This window comes from Cetorhinus maximus, chromosome 11 (assembly GCF_964194155.1).
Source record: "Cetorhinus maximus chromosome 11, sCetMax3.hap1.1, whole genome shotgun sequence".
NCBI lineage: Eukaryota > Metazoa > Chordata > Chondrichthyes > Lamniformes > Cetorhinidae > Cetorhinus > Cetorhinus maximus.
In genome coordinates, this window is record NC_135889.1 from 33,574,550 (window position 1) to 33,596,792 (window position 22,243).

The 22,243-nt window shown below is 44.3% G+C and overlaps 1 protein-coding gene across 9 annotated transcripts in view; it reads left to right on the forward strand.

Moving 5' to 3' along the window:
- The window catches only part of LOC144686492 (diacylglycerol kinase beta-like), a 691,325-nt gene extending 684,720 nt beyond the window's left edge, over nt 1-6,605 (forward strand). For all 9 annotated transcript variants that reach the window (XM_078551766.1, XM_078551771.1, XM_078551773.1 and 6 more), the window contains one exon: nt 5,242-6,605. In XM_078551766.1, coding sequence (XP_078407892.1) covers nt 5,242-5,340 — 99 coding nt within the window. In that variant the 3' untranslated portion in view covers nt 5,341-6,605. The remainder of the gene's footprint in view (nt 1-5,241) is intronic.
- The last annotated feature ends 15,638 nt before the right edge of the window (nt 6,606-22,243 follow it).

The following is a 22,243-nucleotide window of genomic DNA, read 5'->3' on the forward strand; positions in this document are numbered from 1 at the left end:
GAACAATGGTCACTTGGGTAGGGTGATCAGTGTCACTGGAACAGTAGAAAGAATCAGTACCTTTAGGAAGAGAGAAAATTAGTGAGAGGGTAAAAAGTGACTATTTCCCTATCTCAACTTTACATAATCCCAGTGATTTTTCAGGAAGATCTTTCAATTTCTCTTGTCACAGGTACTCAAAGTACAAGAAGACTTATGAACAGAATAAAAGCCATGTATCACTGAAATGAAATCTAAGAAAATAGATATTTGGTTTAGAAGAGCATACTTAAACAAAAATACAAGGTACAAGTACAATTAGCTGCACAGCAGACTGCCAACATGGATTTAATACAGAAACCATTTCAGCTGTTGAAATTCCTAAATTCAGTAAAGCCTGAAATTTATGGGTGACCTAACGGATTAAAAAATTGTTGTTCACCTTAGTATCAGGAGCCACAACTTGCTCTGTTTTCTCAATTCCTGTGAATTCTTTCACAGATGACCAATACAAAACATTCTGTGGGTGGAGGAATCTGAATATTGGATTGGGGCACAATCAAATGAAACTTAGAGAGTGTGCAACTCCTGGAAGGATATTGTGTTACTCATACGCCCCCCCAACGAATGTATGAGGCTTCCTTTAGACAGATGGGATAAAATTCAACTTCAGCGTGGGCACAAATTGAGTGGTAGTGGGTCAGACACCCAATTATATTTCATTGGTTACCCCCACAGATGATAAATGTAATTAAAATTGAGCAACAGCCCTTTAAAAATTTGAAGTCCTGTACTCTATTATTTTGAGTCGTGAAAGACACTTTTCATTAAAGTGTCTATTTTTTGTCTTGTAAATACCTGCAAAATAATTTTCTTTAAACATTTCACCTTTTCTTTGAAATAGACAGTTATGTTTAATCCCTCATTTTGGATTACACTCAGTCCTAGCAACCTGTTCCTTGGCTTCTGCCAAATCTGGGCTGGATCTGACCACCAGAACATGTGCAGGAGCAGCCCTGGAGTGTGGGGAAGCAGTTTACCATCTGCTCAGTGCCTCACCTTACTGGCACACTCAAGGTCGGGAATTACCATGTGGGGAATCATGGGCATTAACCCATAATCCACCGCTCCATGTGTAGCACATTGAGGAGTTCAGCGCTACCACCGCAGAGCTTCATGTGATGGCAGCACAAAAGTGATCAGTGGAAGATCGTGTAGGCCGCAAATCAGGAATACTGACTTGTGCGTTCAGAGTTCCCAACAGAGGTTGTTGAAGTTCTGAACCAAGAAATAGGTTGTAAAATTTCCCCAGGGCATTTATCTGCTCCCCCTTTCTGCTACCTGTTATTAAAAAGTTGTAGTGAATAGTGGTTGGGGGCCATGGAAATATTTCTTAGTTGTAATTTCCTTTCCTGAATAAAAGGAAAATGGTTGGAACAGAAGTGCCATAGTATTGCGACAACATCTGTTTGCTTTTTATCCTTCCTATTTACTACTACCTAACAATTCGGATTTATTTTACTGCATCACAAATAGACAGGCAATTAAAAAACTGTCTTTTCAGATTATGCAGGTTTTGGAGAAAAACAGAAATGGAATATCTGAGTTCCTGTGATTGGAAACCAATTATTCCATTATCAAGAATCAAAACAGAAATTCTGGACATGCAAATTGAGCAATGTGTACAGTATAATAAAATCTTAGCATTATACAGCACAGAAAGAGGCCATTCAGCCCATCAAGTCTTTTGATGAACAATCCAGTTCTAGAATGAATCATGGAATGGTTACAGCACAGGAGACCATATGCCCCTTTATGTCCTAACCAGCCCGCCGCAAGACCTCAGCTAGGCCCACTCCCTCATCTTCTCCAGTGTCCTGCAAATTTCCTCTCTCCCCTTTCGAAAGTCACAACTGAATCTGCCTCCATCACACTCTCGAGCATTGCATTCCAGATCCTAACCACTTGCAAAAATGGTTTTCTTCTATTGGTTCTTTTACCATTCAACTTAAATCAGTATCCTCTGGTTCTCAACCCTTCCGCCAACTGGAACTATTTTTATCTATTCTATCCAGACCCCTCATGATTTTGAATACCTCTTTCAAATCTCCCCTCAACCTTCTCTAAGGAGAATAACCACAGCTTCTCCAATCTGTCCACCCAACTGAAATCCCTCATCCCTGGAATCATTCTCATAAACCTTTTCATCACCCTCTCCAATGACTTCACATTCTTCCCAAAGTGCAGTTCCCCAAATTGGGCACAACACTCCAGTTGAGGGCGAGCCAGTGTTTTATAAAGACTCATCAAAACTTCTGTACTCTGTACCTCGATTTATAAAGCCCAGTTAGTCCCACTGCCCGCTCTTTTTTCATAACCCTGCAAATATTTTGCCTTCAAGTATTTATCTAGTTATATTTAAAGACTATTAGTTAGTCTGCATTCACCACCCAACCAGACAGTGCATTCCGCATCCTAACTACTCGTTTCCAAATACTTTGGCCCAGATATTTGCTCCCAAGTCAGGTAGCGGGATTCAGGAAATCTCATGGCTTGCTGCGTCCGCCTCGAAAGAAATGCACCCAAATGGCAGGATCTTTGCTTCGGGGTGCGGAAGCGGGATAGATTCAGGCCTGCTGCCCCTGGACACAGATTGGAGGTGGCCGCGGACTGGAGGTGGCCACGGGCTGTCAAGTGCCAAGGTGGGCTGGTTAAAAGGCCCGCCTTGATTCTCTGGGACTTTGTCCCAGTTGTTTTGTTAAATATTAGGCCCTCTACCCTTCACATCCCCTCACACCCCAACCACTCCCCTTGTCAGATCCATGCCACCTCAGGACAGCCCATGCCCCCATCTACCCAAATAGACCCTCATACCCTCCATGCCAACCCATTCCCCCCACCCAAATGACCCCTCATGCATTTCATGCTAGCCCATGCCCCATGGGCCCACCCCCATGGCCCCATATAGCCCTGATGCCAACCTAATGACAACTCATGCCAGCTCTCCCACTACCATTTGCCCTTGCCCTACCAACTCACCCAATATCCACCATGGGCAGACCTCAGGAGCCATGTTGAGATGAAATAAAACATGTCCTTAAGTAAAAAATACATCCCATTCATGAAAGTCCATTCAAAATATTTAAATCCCCTCAAGTACTTAATCATTTATAGAAACAAACAAACAGACTTGTATTCATAACCCCACATCAAAGTCAGTAAACCCTTTATTATCTCTTTGAGCTGTGGGTCAAACTGTGAACTTAGGATCTCCTACTGAGATAATGATAGCTTGTGGAAAGCAACCATTCATTAATAATACCAGCTGTTGGGATAATGTCAACAAACAGCATTTTAACTACTCAAAGATTTGTTTCAACTCTCACTGACACAGGCAGCCTATTTTTTGAAAAGTTTTAAAGGGCTGATGACTTAAATAACTTCAGAGCCTGACAGTTCCCTTATCCACCCTTCAAGAGCTTTTACAGCTATTCTCAAAATATGTGACTCCCACACTGCTGGTTAAGGGCCCTGCTACAGTGAAAATGGGATCTGTTTGAACTCAGCACCGAGTTGAAATGGCCCTCTGGAGTTCAGTTTCCGTCATGTGTGTCACACCCGTCCCCTTTCTCCTATCGGTGAAAATAGGATCTGTTGGAACTGGGAATGGGACTTCCAAATATGGGCCCCAAACCCCCTCTCCCCACCCCACTTCTTAAAGGTAGATGGATTCTCCATGAAAATCCAGGCTCTTAAATCTGTGCTGTCTAGTTATTGTGGTTATTGATCCTTCTACCGTTGGAAACCGTTTCTCCTTATTTATTCAAACTATACCCTTCAAGATTTTAAGCACACCTATCAAATTTCCTCTTAATTTTCTCTGCTCCATGTAGAACAAGCGCAGCTTCTCCAGTCTATCCATGAAACTATAATCTCTCCTCACTTTTGAAAGCTTCCACATTCTTCCTAAAAGGTGATCCCCAGAATTGGACACAGTATCTAACTGAGGCCAAACCAATGCTTTATAAAGGTTTAGCTTGTTGGCTTTTGTACACTTTGCCTCTATTTATAAAGTCCCCAGGATCCCATATGCTTTATTAACTGCTTTGTTAACCCGTTCTGCCACCTTCAAAGATTTGTGCACAAACAGCTCTGTTCTTGCACTCACTTTAAAATTGTACCATTCAGCATGTATTGCCTTTCATCATTCTAACTACCAAAATGTATTATCTCATGCTTTTCTCCATTGAGTTTCATCTGCCATGTGTCCACCCACTCCACCAGCTTATGTTTTTGTTATAGATTTTCTATCCTTTTAGTGCACAGAAATATATACGCCTTCCTGTATCTAAATGAATCAGTTCTTCCCTTTGTTGTATTATTAACGTTGCTCCTCTGTCCTTCTCATCTGCACATTCACTTTTTACCTATTCAGATCCAAACTCAATTTGGAATGGAGGGATAAAAGCAAAAAACTGCAGATGCTAGAAATCCAAAACAAAAAACAAAAATACCTGGAAAAACTCAGCAGGTCTGGCAGCATCTGCGGAGAGGAACACAGTTAACGTTTCAAGTCTAAATGACCCTTCAGCTGGTTTAAGGGGGGGAACAAGTAGTGCTGGATAGAGGGTCAGTGATAGGTGGAGATAACCAAAAGATGTCACAGACAAAAGGACAAGGAGGTGTTGAAGGTAGTGATATTTTCTAAGGAATGTGCTAATTAAGGGTAGAAAGCAGGACAAGCAAGGTACGGATAGCCCTAGTGGAGGTGGGGTGGGGTGAAGGAATCGAAAAAGGCTAAAAGGTAGAGATAAAACAATGGATGGAAATACATTTAAAAATAATGGAAATAGTTGGGATAAGAAAAATCCATATAAATTATTGGAAAAAAAGGGGGTGGGGGGAATCGGAAAGGGGATGGAGGAGAGAGTTTATGATCTAAAGTTGTTGAATTCAATATTCGGTCCGGAAGGCTGTAAAGTGCCTAGTCGGAAGATGAGGTGCTGTTCCTCCAGTTTGCGTTGAGCGTCACTGGAACAATGCAGCAAGCCAAGGATGGACATGTGGGCATGAGAGAATCAGGTTAGATGAGAAAGAGGAAGGAACATTTTCTGCATAAATTCTAATTAACTACTTTACTTCATAAGTGTGACCTTGTGTTTTAACTTGATGCTTAACCTGTGAAAAGTAGAACATGAAAATAAACACTAATTGACAATACTGAGTTTAAGGCTTCTCTATTTCCTCATTTTATTTTTCCAGATCAAAATTACACACAGAAATCAGGTACCCATGCTCTTGGGGCCTCCAGCAAAGGCAAGTTTACTTTTCTGGAAAAGGAGAAATCGCAGCAGAGATTAAGCATGCAGAAAAATGTTACGGCTGACAATTCTAATGTTACAAAGAAGCCCTCTGGACAAATCAATACTTTCTTTTTACTTTGGATTGTTTATTTTTACTCTACATTTGTAGCACAGAGTCTTTGGACTCAAATACTGTATAATAGCAACACGTGATTTGGACTTGGATGAAGATAACTTTATAATATCTATTTTAAATGGACCTATGAAGTGAAGCCGTAAGCTCTCTGAGAATGAACAGAATCAACAAATACTTGGGTAAATGTCAGACCAAGACGTTTCCATTTCCAAAGCTTTGTTCTTGTGTCGTCTTAGGAACAATGCAACAGAATCCTCAAAAAGTGGTGCAGTGCTTCGTAATGTGATCCAGATCCACCAGTGCTACAATAATAGAACAATCCACTTCGGCTATCTCACTCAGACCATGCACATTGCCAATCAGTATATCATTTATTTCATGTAATCATCTCAGAACTGCAGGCAGTTCTGGGATAGCAAGAAGAGGTTTGCATTTTGGGATTGTGAATAGTACTAATGTTCTGAAACTGTAAGCCCTGTGGCTTGCACCCTGATTAAATACCCCATAGTATCATGGCAAAAAAATGACAATATCTAATAGGGAATCATTTCTTCTGCTGTGATATTATTGCATAGCTATAGAAAGTAATAGTAAAATATATTTAAATGGGTATATGTCAATATTCCTAATATTGGCAAAGACTGAGAAATCTACTAAGTAACATAGTTGTACCGACATTCAAAGGAAGCTGTGCTTAGAGGCCAGACTTGTGTGTGTGTGAATCATATGCATGGTTGCAGAACATCACTGGTATTCAAGTTAAACCTATGCATCAGCACTGGTTGTGTTTACGTGTAGACTATCATTTTTGATGTAGTATATTAGTGGCAAAGATAGGCTTGTGTGTTCTGTGTGTCAGTTTACAATCATCAGCCTTAACTATGTGTCTGGACATAAAAGGTGCAATAATTATTAAAAAAAAATATAGGTCTTAAATGGTAAAAGAAGCCAAATACATAGCACTTGGTTTTATATTCTTTGTGTTTGCTACATGTAAAAGGTCCATGAATAGAAATGCCACTAACTACACTACTAGTATGGTGAGAAGGTCCATATCTATTTTGAATGTACTGTAAAGCTGTTAGAAGACATTTACTTTTAGCTGTTTGGATAACTTGGAGTTTTCTTACCTGTATATTGTTATGAGTTTGAAAGTTATGTAAAATAAAGTCTGCCTATGTAATGTTCTCCCTTGTCAATTGAATTGCTTTCGGCTGCTTGCACGGTATTGTGTAGATCTGTTGTCTACCATGTTTATATGTAACCTGAAATGGATATTGTTTTAGAACAAATAAAAAAAAAAGCAGCTGATTCTTGAAGAATGACATTATTATATTCCAGGGACGTAACAAAATCTGTTACCTTAGCTTTGTTGACTTACGAGGTTGTGATAGACTAAAGATTATTTCTGTATTGCTTTTTGAAGTCACAGTATTGACTGAACTGGCAATAGGTTCTATCCAATAACTTGAAGGATTCAATTTGTATTGTAAATGAAACCCCACTCTTGTAATTTCCTGATAATACTAAATTGCTACTTGAGTCTCTACAAGTTCTAAAGAGAGTTACAGCTCTCTGAGTTTCTACAAGTATTTAAAAAGGAAAAGAGTAACTAAAAGGAGTGAGCGTTGGTCCTCTTGAGGGTGAGAATAGGGAATTAATAATGGGAAATAAGGAAATGGCAGAAGTGTTGAACAGGTATTTTGTGTCTGTCTTCAGTGTAGAAGGCAGAAATAACATCCCAGAAATACTTGTAATTCAAGAGGTGAAAGGGAGGGAGGAACTCAAAACAATTACAATCACCAGGGAAAGGGTACTGAGAAACTATTAGAACTAAAGTCTGACAAGTCTCCAGGACCTGACGGTCTGCATCCTAGGGTCTTAAAAGAAGTGGCTGTGGAGAAAGCAGATGCCTAGGTTTCAATTTTCTAAAATTCCCTAGATTCTGGAAAGGTCCCATCAGATCGGAAAATAGTGAATGTAACTTCTCTTATTGAAGAAAGGAGGGAGACAGAAAGCAGGAAGCTACAGGACAGTTAGATTAACATCTGTCATAGGGAAAATGCTGGAATCTATTATTAAGGAGGTTGTAGCAGGACACTTAGAAAATATAAATACAATTAGGCAGAGTCAACATGGTTTTGTGAAAGGGGAATTGTGTTTGACTAATTTATTAAAGTTCTTTGAAGAAGTAACAAGCAACGTGGATAAAGGGGAATCTGTACATGGGGTGTACCTGGATTTCTAAAAGGCATTTGGCAAGGTGCAGTATCAAAGGTTACTACACAAAATAAAAGCTCATGGTGTAGGAATAACATGTTAGCAAGAAAAGAGGATTGGTTAGCTAACAGGAAGCAGAGAGTAGGGATAAATGGGTCATTTTCAGGTTGGCAAGCTGTAACTAGTGGAATACCACAGGTATCAGTGCTGGAGCTACAACTATTTACAATCTATACCAATGATTTGGATGAAGGAACGGAATGTATGGTTGCTAAATTTGCTGATGAAATAAAGATAGTTAAAAGAGTAGGTTGTGATGAGGACATAAGGAGTCTGCCAAGGGATATAGAAAGGTTAAGTGAGTGGGCAAAAACTTGGCAGATGGAGTATGATGTTGGAAAATGTGAACTTGTACACATTGGCAGGAAGAATAAAAAGCACTATTATTTAAATGGGGAGAGATTGCAGAACTCAGTGGTACAGAGGGATCTGGGTGTACTGGTACATGAATCACAAAAAGTTGGCATGCAGGTACAGCAAGTGATTAGGAAGGCAAATGGAATGTTGGCATTTATTGCAAGGGGAATTGAATACTAAAGTAGGGAGGTTTTGTTACAGTTGTACAGGGTGTTCGTAAGACCACATCTGGGGTACTCTGTACAGTTCTGGTCTCCTTAAGAAAGGATATAATTGCATTAGAAGTAGTTCAATGAGGTTCATTTGACTGATTCCTGGAATGAGGGGTTATTCTATGAAAGAAAGGTTGGGCCTATATACATAGGTGTTTAGAAGAATGAAAGATGATATTGAAACATGCAAGACCCTGAGGGGATTTGACAGGGTGATCACTGAGAGGATGTTTCCCTTGTGGGAGAGACTAAAACCAGCGGACACAGTTTAAAAATAAGGGGTTTCCTATTTAAGACGGAGTTGAAGAGAATTTTTTTCTCTCAGAGGCTAGTCTCTGAATTCTTTTTCTCAGACAGGGTTAGAGGTAGGGTCATTGAATATTATTATGGCTGAGTTGGATAGATTCTTGATTAACAAGGGTTATAGGGGGCATACAGGAAGGATGAGTTGAGGCCACAAGCCGATCAGGCTCGAGAGATTAAATGGTCATCCACTGCTCCTAATTCATATGTTCGTATGAGTCTTTACATCTGCAACAATGCTCTAGCTATGATCTTTGTGTCTTGCAATGTAATACTGACCAGTATTTATTTATCGGTCTCCAAAGCCAAGTTATATAATCGCACACTAAGATGAAAGCAAAATGCTGCAGATGCTGGAAATCTGAAATAAAACAAAATGCTGGAAAAACTCAGCAGGTCTGACAGCATCTGTGGAGAGAGAAACAGAGTTAACTCTTCTTCAGCTCTGTTAACTCTTTCTCTCTCCACAGACGCTGTCAGAGTTTTTCCAGCATCTTCTGTTTGTATATAATTTCAGTTTTGTGACTGTACAACACACTATAATAGTAATATTTACTCCTATTTCCAGAAAAAGAATTTTTGCTTTGATTTAGAGATATCCTTAATCTGCTATCTTTGATAGTTACCAACAAAATTGAGTACTTAAAACTCTCCTCCAAGCTTATTAACTGTTTTCCAGAAATAGAAACTACTCAAAGTGGTTACATCGAATGATTCTGCCCTTGAATATGAATCTGTCCAAGGATAGATATTTTGGAGGATTCCAAAGGTAATGGTGGAGGGGTGGGAAGGCTTCAGAGAACATGAGGGGAGATAGGTGAGAAATGGAAGAAAGACAGAAGTTCAGGGCTGGGCAGCAGAGAATTTTGTTTTGGTGGGCAAAGAAAAAATGGATTTGCAAGAGACAGCTGAGCAGGTCTCATTCTCAGTGAACTGAAATTTCAATTTACACCAAACAGTGCCTGTTTCAAAGAACAGTGTTAAGTTAACAAAAGAGCCAGTAACTAGACTAATTTGGATTTGCCATCATTTTAATGAGATATCCCTAAACATTTTCATTTTGTTGTCTCTGATTTTTGCCTTTCCCTTCCTCTTCTGTCTTGAAGACAATAACCTGGACTTTACAGTCAGTGGCAAAACAAGGATGCTTGCGGCTGACCTGAAAGAAAGCTGTCCACAACGATCTAGCAATCTCTGGCAGGAATTTTCCCTCCCGCCACAGCAGTTAAACCTGGCACTACATCAGGGAGATGTCAGCAAGCAGGTAGGCAACCAATCAAATTAAAGTATTCGTCCATAGCAAATCAGCAGGGAGTTAAAAACACTTAAAATCCTTCACTTTTAATTTAAATTTCAGCTAATGAAATAAATACATGAATATGTTAAGGTTGGAGCTAAAATAAAGGTGAACAGACTTAGAAAAAAGATTTTTTTTAAATGTGCAGTTTTTAGTCATTTGTAGAGAGGTTTGAAATTCTACAAATATAATATTAACTTTCCAGGGCTGCTAAGGGCATTTAGCAGTAATTATGAAGTCAGTACACTGTTAAAAACCCAGTTACACCTCCTTCAACAAGGTGTAACTTTTTCCAAGGCTTTTGCAATGAGACAAACAGCTTTATAGTGAAAATTCTCGTCAATTCATCATACAAGGGAGATAGCAGACTGTGGGAACCTCTACAGCGTACCCTTTGAGGAGCACAGGTTCGCTGACAGCAACTTCTACATTTCCACATTATTTTGTGCATGTTGGAACCTCCGAGGTTGCTGTCAATCTCAGAGAAGTAATGACAGCGAATGCTGACAGCTTCGCTGTCATTAACACAACAAAACCTGGGCCATTGATTCTCTTGCTGGGGTGCACTTCAACTGGTGGTGGTTATTTATCTAATTGTGTAATCTAGTTGTTAAGAAAAACTTTAGGTATACTATCCTGGGCGTGTTGCCTAAAGCCTGACTAACAGGGCTACTGAAGATTCTTTTGAGATCATAGGAACAATCTAAAATGTAGAAAGTAAGGAGTATGAAGGATAGAAAAGAACCCAAGAGTCATAACCTGTCAGTTTTGTTTTGACTGATTGTTACCTTATCAATGGCTCATTTGAATTCTATTATTGGCAGTGTAGAGATTAACGGCCTGATTTTCAGAGGAGGCAGGAATGTTGAGTTAGGAAACTTCCAGACTCAGCAGACCTGTCTCCTTTAGGAAGGCCCCTGCCATCATATTTTCATTCCAGGGAGGCAGAGGCAGGATGGAGTCCGGCATGCTGCCTCTGGAGGTAGGCCCAAGGCAGCAAAGGAGGCAGGTGGGATGTGGGGAGTAAGGCCGGAAAACTCAAATGCCCACCTCAATTTACAGGACATCAGCCCTTTTGTAATGAAGAGTATCAATCCCTCAAGCCCTCACTCCTCAACCCCCACCCACCCCTCATGCCCTCGACATGCTCCCTTATATCTCCCTTGTCCCCTCATATCCCATGTGCTCTCATATCCTCCATGCACCCTCATATCTCCTGTGCCCCATCATATCTCCATACCCCCTCCATGTTCTCTCATATACCCATAACCCCTGCATGCCCTGCATATCCCCATCACCCCTTCATGCCTCTATTTATCCCTTATGTCACTTCAATGCTTTCCATTCCCGCTCGCCTAGTATCCACTATGTACAGAACCAATGAGTCATTGGCAAGTCTGACAAGTCTTTGAAGTATTCCTGAAACTGGCACAATTTTCTGTTCAGCCTTCTTTTATTGATACAGTTGCCAGATGGCCTCATTGTGAATGCCTGACTGAGCTCCAAGAATGCCTAATGCACTTAGATCTCAACAAACTATGTTTATATAGCTACAGAGTGGGAGGGAAAGCATTGTTTGCTTGACATTTCTATTACCTTATAATAACTTGATGTTTCTTTGAAGAGTTTTTTTCACTGTCTGTGTTTATTTACACAAGATTAAGAGGTTTGGAGAAGAGCTTCTGACATTGATACTATGAATGGCTGTGATTGATTGGCAGCTTTATGAGAAGTGAGAGGGCCAGTGTATTTCAATGGGAATGTTGAAAGGCTGTTTATTTTGGTTGATGACCTAGGACTGGGTTCCCCCTTGGTTCACAACTCCTCTGAAAGGCTATGAACCATGTCTACTAACAGAAGGGCCTGACTCCAACAAAATTATGGGAGGTGAATGTTTGAACTGCCTACTCTTACAATGGAACCAGCAAGGGAGGGAGTGCTGCATTTGGATGTGTGGGCTATCTGCATCCTTATCTCTCACCAGTGAAAATTACCAGGAATGGGAATGGGGATCCCAGAATCAGGTCCCGAGTGCCGTTTTTAAAAAGCTCCTGCGTCAGCCTGCATCGAAGAAAATCTGGGCTAAATGTTTTACTGTAATGACCCTCCGCCTCCAGTTCCATAGATAAAATTGTTGACTGGCCAACTTTTAGGAAAATAATGAAATACTAACCGGAAAAAAAACTAGCATTTATACAACCTCAGGACATGCCAAAGTGCTTTACGTTCAATTTGGTTGCCTTTATGAAGTGCAGTCAATTGCACCCTCGGATGCATCCGATTTAGTCCCGATCCCATAACCATTTCAAGTGCAGCCAGCCTATCTAATACCTCTTCCTTATCAGGTTATAGCTCACCCAGCATCTTAACAATCTCCTCTTTCACTATGATTTTGAAAACATCTTCTTTCTTGCTAGAGACAGATGCAAAGTACTCATCTCATACCTCAGCCATGGCTTCTACCTCCATACATAAATCTCCTTTCTGGTCCCTAATCAGCCCACCCCACTTCTTACAACGCTTTTACCTTTTTGTGTTAACTGCCAGTCTTCGCTCATAGACTCTCTTATTTAATTTTTTAACTTCTCCACTGAACTTTCTGTATTCAACCTGTATTATGAACCTGACATCTGTCATACGCAACCTTTTTCTGCTTCATCTTACTCGATCTCCTTTGTCCTCCAGGGAGCTCTGGCTTTGATTATACTATCTTTCCATTTGTAGGAGTGTACCTTGACTGTACCTCAACCATCGCCTCTTTCAGTTACAATCTTGTCTGCCAATCTTTGATTCAGATTTTCCTGGGCCAAATCTGTTCTCACCCCACTGAAATTTGCCCTCCTCCAATTAAGTATTTTTACTCATGATTGTTCCTTGTCCTTTTCCAAAGGCAACCCAAACTTTATGATACAATAATCACTGTTCCCTAAATGTTCCCCTATTGACAACTAGTCCATTTGACCCACCTCATTCCCCAGGGCTGAATTTTCTGGTTGGCGAGGGGGCGGAGTGGGCGTGGACCTGATCGGCACTCGCGATAGGGACCGCGCCACCATTTTATGCGGGCGGGCCAACTAAGGCCCGCCCAGCGTAATGCGCGGCTCCTGGGGATAGCGGGACGTAACAGCTCTGGAGAGAGTGCAGAGGAGGTTTACAAGAATGTTACCAGGGTTAGAAAAGTGTAGCTACGAGGAGAGATTGGATAGGTTGGGGTAATTTTCCTTAGAACAAAGAAGGCTGAGAGGTGACTTGATTGAGGTGTACAAAATTATGAGGGGAATAGATAGAGTGGACAGGATAAAATTGTTTCCCTTGATGGAGAATTCTAGAACGAGGGGACATAGATTCAAGATAAGTGGCAGAAGGTGTAGGGGGGACATGAGGAAGAACTTTTTTACGCAGAGGGTAGTGGGTGTCTGGAATTCGCTGCCCAAGTTGGTGGTAGAGGCAGAAACTCTAAACTCTTTTAAAAAGTACTGGATCTGCACCTTAAGTGCTGTAAGCTGCAGGGCTATGGGCTGGGTGCAGGAAGGTGGGATTAGAAAGGGCACCTGGGTGTCCTCGGGCTGGCATGGACAAGGTGGGCCGAATGGCCTCCTATGCTGTAACTTTTCTATGGTTCTATGGGTGGGCAGCGGTGGGAGTGCACTGTCTGCCGAGTCCAATGGCGACCCGGCGGCCTGTTTATATGAAGCACTGGCAGCCTTTGCAAGGCTGTTCACAATGGCAAGTGGAAGGACTCACCAGAGGGCTTCAGGTGAGCAGGCCAGTCCAGAGGCTAGGGCAGCAGGACAGGCCAGTCCGGAGGGTAGGGCAGCAGGACAGGCCAGTCTGGAGGGTAGGCCAGTGGGACAGGCCAGTCTGGAGGCTAGGGCAGCGGGACAAGCCAGGCCGGTGGGTAGGGCAGTGGGACAGGCCAGGCTGGAGGGTAGGATGGGGGGCCAGCGTGCCCCTCGTTTCTCGGATAGCTGCCTTGCCGCCCTCCTCGAGGAGAGGCGGGAGGTGCTGATTCGCCAGGATGGGAGGAGGAGGCCCCCCTCACATGATGAAACATGCCTTGGAGGAGGTGGCGGAGGTGGTGAGCTCCTGCGACGTGGTGTGGCGCACCTGGATCCTGTGTCGCAAGCGCTTCAATGACTTGTTGTGCTCTGGCAGGGTGAGGACCATGTTGGCATTGGGCATTTAACCCATCAGGTCGGCTTGCCCCCCCTGCTGCACCCCCCCACCCCCAAGTCTCAGTGTAGCGACTGCATTGAATCATTGACGGCATTTGTCCTTTGCTGGGTGGGCCAGCAGATATTGCCCATGCTGAGGTCAGCCTGAGAGGGTGATGGAGAGATGTGTTTTGCTCCCTCAAACTGAGTCCCACATGACTGGTTTGGGGGCAACCTGGAGGAGCTGCACCTAGGCGCAATGCTGGAGCTCCAGGACATGTCCTAGTCAGGATGGTGAGATGCTGGGAGGGAAGCCTCAAGGTGTCGTGGCAATGAACCATCTGCTGCGCTCTGCGCTCCACGTGCTTGCGCCTCCTTGCTATGGAAGGATATACCATGTGGTACCTAATGTGATGTAGGCAGCATGTGTCTGGGGGGGGGGGGGGAGGGGGGGAAGAGCAGGCCTAGCATCTTTGTCTGAGTGATCAGCAGCAGCGGGGTGAAGAGGCTCTGGAGGCCTGATATGTCCCACTCTGGTTGGGGTGGGCCATGTGCGAACAGAGTCCATGTGCAATTTGCCCTAATCAATGCTCTTCTCTCATTTTCAGGAGAAGAATGCTCATAACGTGGCAGAGCATGTGACGACTGGCAGTGGCCAGGCGCAGATCACATTTCTAAGCCATTTCAAGCAGGAGGCCCTGGATCTGGAGAGGTGCCATGCACCCAGGTCCACTGGTGTCGGTGAGGCTGGGGTGCCACGGCCAGGTATTTATGCCCAACAGTGAGGTCAGCATTGTTCTCCTGACAACCATAGCAATGCTGAATGTTACTTGATTTAATTTTGCAACATTGCTGGACCATTGCTTATGGAAGTGGGAGCGCAAAATGATCCGGGGGAAAGGGATGCATTTTGTCATTGTCCCCAGGTTAACTGATCCACTGTCCTTGTTCTTCCTTTCAGCATCATCGGAGCACGGCCAGGAGGAGGAGCAGCAGAGGCCCCCCCTCTCATACCTGGGCAGCCTGAAGCCTCACCAGCGTCACACCATTTCTGCCAGGCAGGCACCAGCGCAGATATTAGCACCTCGGTGGGAATTCGAACATCGGCTAGTGTCCCGGGGCACAGCAGTGAGGGCGCTTCACAGTCACTTGAGGAGCTGGCAGAGACAGAGTGCCCATGGCGCCAGCAGTTGGAGGACTGCAGGGGACCAGGCACATGCTGAGTTAGGGTGTGATAATGTGCCTCTGGAGTCGTCCGCGACACAGCAGCTGCAAGAAATGTGGCTGGTTGTGCGGGAGCATCTGGGGGAGTTACTTGAGGCTATGCTTGGCTTGGTCTCCGTGGTAGAGGAGTCTACACGGACTATCGCTGAAGCAATGAGCCACGTGTCTGAGCACCATGTGTCCTCCATGGAGAGAGTGGTGACTCTCGTGGAGAGGCTCCTCCAGGAGACCCGTCAGGGCTTCCTGGGGATGCGTTCTGACCAGCAAGCCCTCACATCGGCATTGACCTCAGCTGGTCACTGCCAGTGTGGGAGCTGGTCTGGGCATCAACTTTCCCAGCTCGGTGCCCATCCATCCGCAGTGAGCAGCATGGTCTGAAGCGACCTCACATCAGTTCAGCAGCTGCCTGATGTCTCTGCGGGCACCTCTCAGGGTGCTCCGGATGAGGGTGGCAGCTCCTCCGCCCCTCTCCCAGTGACCATTGCATCTGGTGAGGCTGCGACGACTGGGGAGATGCCAGCTGTGGAACTGGCAGCTCCCTCCCAGGCGGGGCCAGAACTGCCTCCATGGGCCAGAGGACGACCGCCAAGATCATCGAGACCAACAGGACAGCAGAGTCAGCAGGCTGTCTCAGATGCCACTCTGAGCGATGGGGCAGCACCAAGACATAGCACCCGGAAACAAAAACATTAGGTACCTTAGGCACACTACAGGATTTTCACTGGTGCTGTTGTGTTGGCCCGAGATGAGGTCCTTATGATTTGTTTTGATTTATAACACTATTATCTTTTTTTTGGAATAAGTTGGTTTGCTTGACAGAATAAATTCAGATATGTCACTATGGCTGAGGGTGCCTCTTTTCTTCTGCATGTGTGTGGTGTCCAAAACTGTAATGAGTGCTTTGTTGGACATTCAGCTTTATTAACAAGGCCCTTAGTGACTGTTCCTAACCTGGCAGATTTTGCATTTAGGTATCAAGTATGGAGCCTACAGACCAGGCTTGTCCTGGAGGTCCATCTGTGGTGTGCTAGCTGAAGGTTTGTTGGATTAAAGCCTCCCGGGTGTCTCTGCCTCCCTGGAGTATGCCCGGGTCAGTGTCTACCCCCTCGGCATTTCCCTCATGCTCATCCTTGGACTCACTGCTGGACTCATCGTGTGCAGCCGCAGCCAATGTGTCTACGTCTTCATTGTCCACAGCATCCCCCCTTTTCAACGCAAGATTGTGGAGGGCACAGCATGCCACCACTATCACAGAGATGCGATCTGGAGAGTACTGGAGTGCGCCCCCTGAGCGGTCCAGGCATCGGAAGCACATCTTGAGAAGACCAATGGCTCTCTCCACCACAGCCCTTGTGGAGGCGTGGCTCCTATTGTAGCGCTGCTCAGCTTCTGTTCTTGGATGGCAGAGAGGCGTCATGAGCCACCTTCTGAGGGGATAGCCCTTGTCACCCAGCAGCCATCCATCCAGCCGGACTGGAGTACTGAAGAGCCCCGGCACCTGGGAGGGTCGGAGGATGTAGGCATCATGGGTGCTGCCAGGGTACCTTGCACAGATTTGTAGAATCAGCATCCTGTGATCACACACTATCTGCACGTTCATAGAGTGGAAGCCCTTCCTGTTGACGAAGGCACCGGGCTCACCTGCTGGTGCCTTGATGGCCACACGTGTGCAGTCTATTGCACCCTGGACACGGGGGAAGCCAGCAATGGCCGCGAAGCCTCTGGCTCGCTGTGTCTGGCTGGCCTGGTCCCAACGGTAGTGGATAAAGGTCAATGCATGCTTGAACACGCCCGAGCATCTGTAACCAGCTTGACATAAGTGTGGACAACTGATTGGGAGACACCGCAAAGAGCACCCACCGAGCCCTGGAAGGAACCAGAGGCATAGAAGTTGAGGGCAGCTGTGACCTTCAGAACCATAGGGTGTCCACCCACACAGTTAACGGAGATCTCAGGCCCAGTCATCTGACAGTTATAGTTGACTGTCTCCCTTGAGAGACGGAGCCTCCTTCGACACTGCACCTCAGACATATTGAGGTAACTGCTTCGCCGCCTGTATACCCTGGCAGCAGGAGAGTGGTGTCAACTGCGGCCCCTTCCGCCTTGGACAACATCTTGACCCTGCGCCCCTTGTGCCTATGCCTGTCCTCCCAAAGGTGGCTCCCCTGGAGGCTGAATGTGCACTGAATGGACGCTCGCCTGACGTCACCGCGCGTCATTTTACGCACAGATGTGTGGGGGCCACCCCCCCCGCACGCTAACGGGAAAATTGTGCCCCCAGAACTAGATCCAACAATAATTCATTCTTCATTGGGCCAGAAACATACTGATCAAAAAAATTTTCTCGAATGCACTTCAGAAACCCTTCTCCCTCTCTGACCTTCAAACTATTACTATCCCAATTCATAATAGAACAATTAATGTATCTCTTTATCACTACTCTACAGTTCTTGCATCTCTGTAATTTCCCTAAAAATGTATTCCTTTACATCTTTCCCACTGCTTGGTGGCCTATTGAATACACCCAGTTATGTAATGGTACCTCTATTGTTTCTTAACTCTAACCAAATAGATTCTAGATTCTAGGACATCCTCTCTCCCCAGAACTGTAATATTCTCCTTAATTGATATCTGTACTTCCGCTCCTCTTCCTCTCTTTCCTTCCCTATCTTTCCTGAATATCTTGTACCCAGGAATATATAGTGCTCAGTCCTGCCCTTTTTGGACCAGGTCTCTGTTATCACCATAACATCATATTCTCAAGTGGTTATCTGTGCATGCAGTTCACCAGCCTGATATACCACATTTTGTTGGTTATTATGCATGTACTGTAATCCTAATTTAGACCATATAACATTCCCTCTCACTCTGACCCCACCCGAAAGCTTATTATCTTTTACTCTAGTGCTACCTGCCTCTCCTAATCCTTTATGCATCTTTTTCTCCTTTCTAATGCTATATCTTGGTTCCCATCTCCCTGCCAAGTTAGTTTAAACCCTCCCCAACCACACTGGCATACCTCCACACCAAGATATTGGCTCCAGCACTGTTGAGGGGCAACCTGTCTGGTTTCTGCTGGTCCCAACAACCCTAGAACCAGCCCCAGTGTCCCAGGAATCTACAGCACTCCCTCCTACACCTGTACAGGGCTTTGGTGAGACCACACCTGGAGTATTGTGTGCAGTTTTAGTCTCCTTACCTATGAAAGGCTACACTTGCCATAGAGGGAGTGCAGAGAAGGTTCACCAGACTGATTTCTGGGATGGCAGGATTGTCGTATGAGGAGAGCTTGGGCCGACTAGGCCTGTATTCGCTGGAGTTTAGAAGAATGAGACGAGATCTTATTGAAATGTATAAAATTCTGACTGGATGCAGGGATGATATTTCCTCTGGCTGTGGGCTCTAGAACAAGGGGTCACAGTCTAAGGATACAGTGTAGACCATTTAGGACGGGGATGAGAAACTTCTCCACTCAGGGGGTGATGAACCTATGGAATTCTCTACCACAGAAGGCTGTGGAGTCCATGTCACTGAATATATTTAGGAAGGAAATAGATAGATTTCTGGACTGTGAAGGTGCCAAGGGTATGAGGAGAGCACAGGAGGATGGCATTGAGATAGAGGATCAGCCATGATCATATCGAATGGCAGAGCAGGCTCAAAGGGCCGAATGACCTAATCCTGCTCCTATTTTCTATGTTTCTATTTCTCCAGCCATACATCTATCTGCTGTATGCTCCTATTTCTGCACTCACTAGGGTGTGGTACTGGGCATAATGTGGAGATTACTATCTTTGAGGTCCTTCTTGCTAGCCTCCTTCTACCTACCTGAAATATGCCTGCAAGACCTCGTACTTCTTTCTTCCTGTTCATTAGTACCAATACTCACTGCAATCATTGGCTGTTCACCCTCATCCCGCAGGGTGCTCTGTAGCCGCACAGGTGGCATTTTTAACCCTGGCACCAGGGAGGCAATAAACCATTCTGTATTCACATCTGCAGCTGCAGAAATGCCTGTTTGTTCCCCTAAATATCGAATTTCCTATCATTATTGTTTTCCCAAACCACCTCCTGCCCTACTGTACGGATGAGCCAGTCATGGTGCTGCGGACTTGGGTCTGGCTGCACTCCACAAAGGAACCATCTATCTCGCCAATATTCAGAATAAAATTCCAGTTAAAGAGAGAGATGCACTCAGAGGATTCTGCGTTACCTGCATGTTCTTCCCTCAGTGCCTGGCCATCACTCATTTCCCCTCGCCATGTGCCCCCTCAAACTGCAGGGTGACCATATCCAGAAATGTGCAACCCATGTAGTTCTCACCTCCACAATGATGTCAGCTGCTGCTGAAGCTCCAAAACCCAGAGGTCGAGCTGGTCCAGTGATGACACTCCCTGCGCATTTAGTCATCCAGAACACGAGAAGTGCCTGGAGTTCCCACAGGGTAGAACAGGATGTGCACTCCACAGGACTGAGGTTCCCTTCCATGCCTCTATTTATAAGACTAAATAAATTTTAACAGAAATAAACCAAAGACTTATATAATATAATTCAGCAGCTAATCACCAATTGGAACTTTCCCTTGTGCTGAAGTCAGTTTTAGTTTTTGATTTATCTCACTCCTTGACTATTGCACTCACTCTACTCTGCTGCTCTGCTCCCCAGCTCCTTCAGGTTGGCTCTCCTTATATCCAGACTCTCTGAACTTGTTAAAGCAAGAAATTACTTCCTGTTTACTCATCCGACTTATAAACCCTCAATAGCTCCATCTGCATATTCGTTGTGACATCAATGTTGACGTGACTCTTTCAGTTCTGGGAACCCTGTGGTGTTTGTGCTGCACAGATTCTCCCTCAGTGCTCCACACTGACTGGGGATTCTCTCCCACTGCCGCTCCTTTGCAAGCTGGCTGGGCTCCTTCCTTGGGTGCTCTGTGCTGATTGGCGGAAATAAAATGGCCTAAATTAGAAAGCCTCAAAATGGGTGCAGGATCACGATGTTTGTTTGAGATACAGGCAGCTCTTGGTCCATAGCCCTGTAAGTTACAGTGCATACAGTACAGTACATAACCAAGTGTTTTTTTTAAAATGCAGTGAATATTTCTGCTTCTACCACCCTTTTAGACAGTGAGTTCCAAACCCCCATCACCCTTGAGCTGAAAACATTTCTCTTCAACTTGCCTCGAATCCTTTTATCAATTTACTATAAATCTTTGCCCCGAGTTATTGACCTTTCTGCTAAGGGAAATAGGTCATACCTCACACTCTGCCTAGGCTCCTCATAATCTTATACACCTAAATTTAATCACCCCCCAGCCTCTTCTGTTCCAAAGAAAACAACCTCAGCCTATATCCAGTCATTCCTCATAGGTAAAAAGTTCCATTCCTCATAAATCACCTCTTTTTTTCTCTATCACATAATTCCTGAACTATGGTGACCACAACCATATGCATGACTTCCCCACTCTGTTATTTGTCACATTTCTGCCCACATGGCCCTCACAACATTTAAGAAGTATTTAGATGAGCACTTGAAATGCTATAGCATACAGGGCTATGGGACAAATGGGATTAGAATAGATAGGTGCTTGATGGCCAGCATGGACACTAGGCCAAAGGGCCTGTTTCTGTGCTATATAACTCTATGACTCTATGACAAGTCCATTGATATCTTCCTATAGTCTACAGATTTCTTCCTATGAACTGCACAACCAATTTTTGTATCATATGCAAACTTTATATTTAACACAGGAGCATTGGAGCAAGAGTAAGCCACTCAGCCCTTCGAGTCTGCTCCGCCATTTAATAAGATCACGAGGTCCTGGCACTGAGTCTTGTGGAAAACCACTGGAAACAGCCTGCCAATCACAAAACCACTCCTTGACCATTACCCTTTGTTTCCTCCCATTGCACCAATTTTGGATCCAAATTACCACTTTCCCTTGGACCCCATGGGCTTTTACTTTTCTGACCAGTCTGCCATGTGGGACCTGGCTAAAATCCATGTAGACGATATCAAACATGCTACCCTCACTGACCCTCCTTGTTACCTCCTCAAAATCTTCAATTGAGCAAATGTGATCTTCCCTTAACAAATCTATGCTGACTGTCCTTGATTAATCCATGCCTTTCTAAATAACAATATTTTTCCCCAATAGTTTGTCCACAACCAAGGTTAGACTCACTAGCCTGTAATTGCTTGATCTATCCCTTTCTTCCTTTTCTGACAACGATATAACTTTAGCAGTCCTCCGAACCACACCTATAGCCAGTGTAGATTGGAAAATGATGGTCAGAACCTCTGCCACTTGCTTGCTTCTCTTAGCAGCCTGGGGTACATTTCATCCAGGCCTGTCAATTTATCCATTTTCAAAGATCCTATAGCCCTTAATATTGCCCATCAATTAATATTCCCTCCTCCACCTAACCATAATGTCTGCATCTTCCCTTTCTTTTGTGAAGACAGTCACAAAATATTCATTAAGAACCATATCCACATATTTCCCTTCCACACACAATTCACTTTTTTGGTCTTCAATAGGCCCTATTAGTTATCCTCTTGCTCTTAATATATTTAAAAATTATCTTTGGATTTTCCCTGATTTTACTTGCCAATATGTTTTCATGTCCTCTCTTTGGTTTCCTAAATTCCTCTTTACTTTCACCCCTGCCTTTCCACACTCCTCTTGGCTTTCTGCAGTACTTTGCTCTCATTATTTGACATAAGCTTCCCTTTTTTGCCTTATCATGTATGTATGTTCTTTGACATCCGGACGGGCCTAAGTTTGGGAGTCCCATCCATTTTCTTTCTCAGAACCTACTTGTCACCATCTCTTCCTTGAATGCCTTTCACTGCTTTGATACTGATTTATCTTCAAGTGGCTGTTCTCAGTCCACTTTTGCCAAATTACATCTGGCTTAATAAAATTGGCATTTCTCCAATTTAAAACATTTCGGGTTGTCCAGGACATGAGAAGCATCCTGGAGTTCCTGCATGGC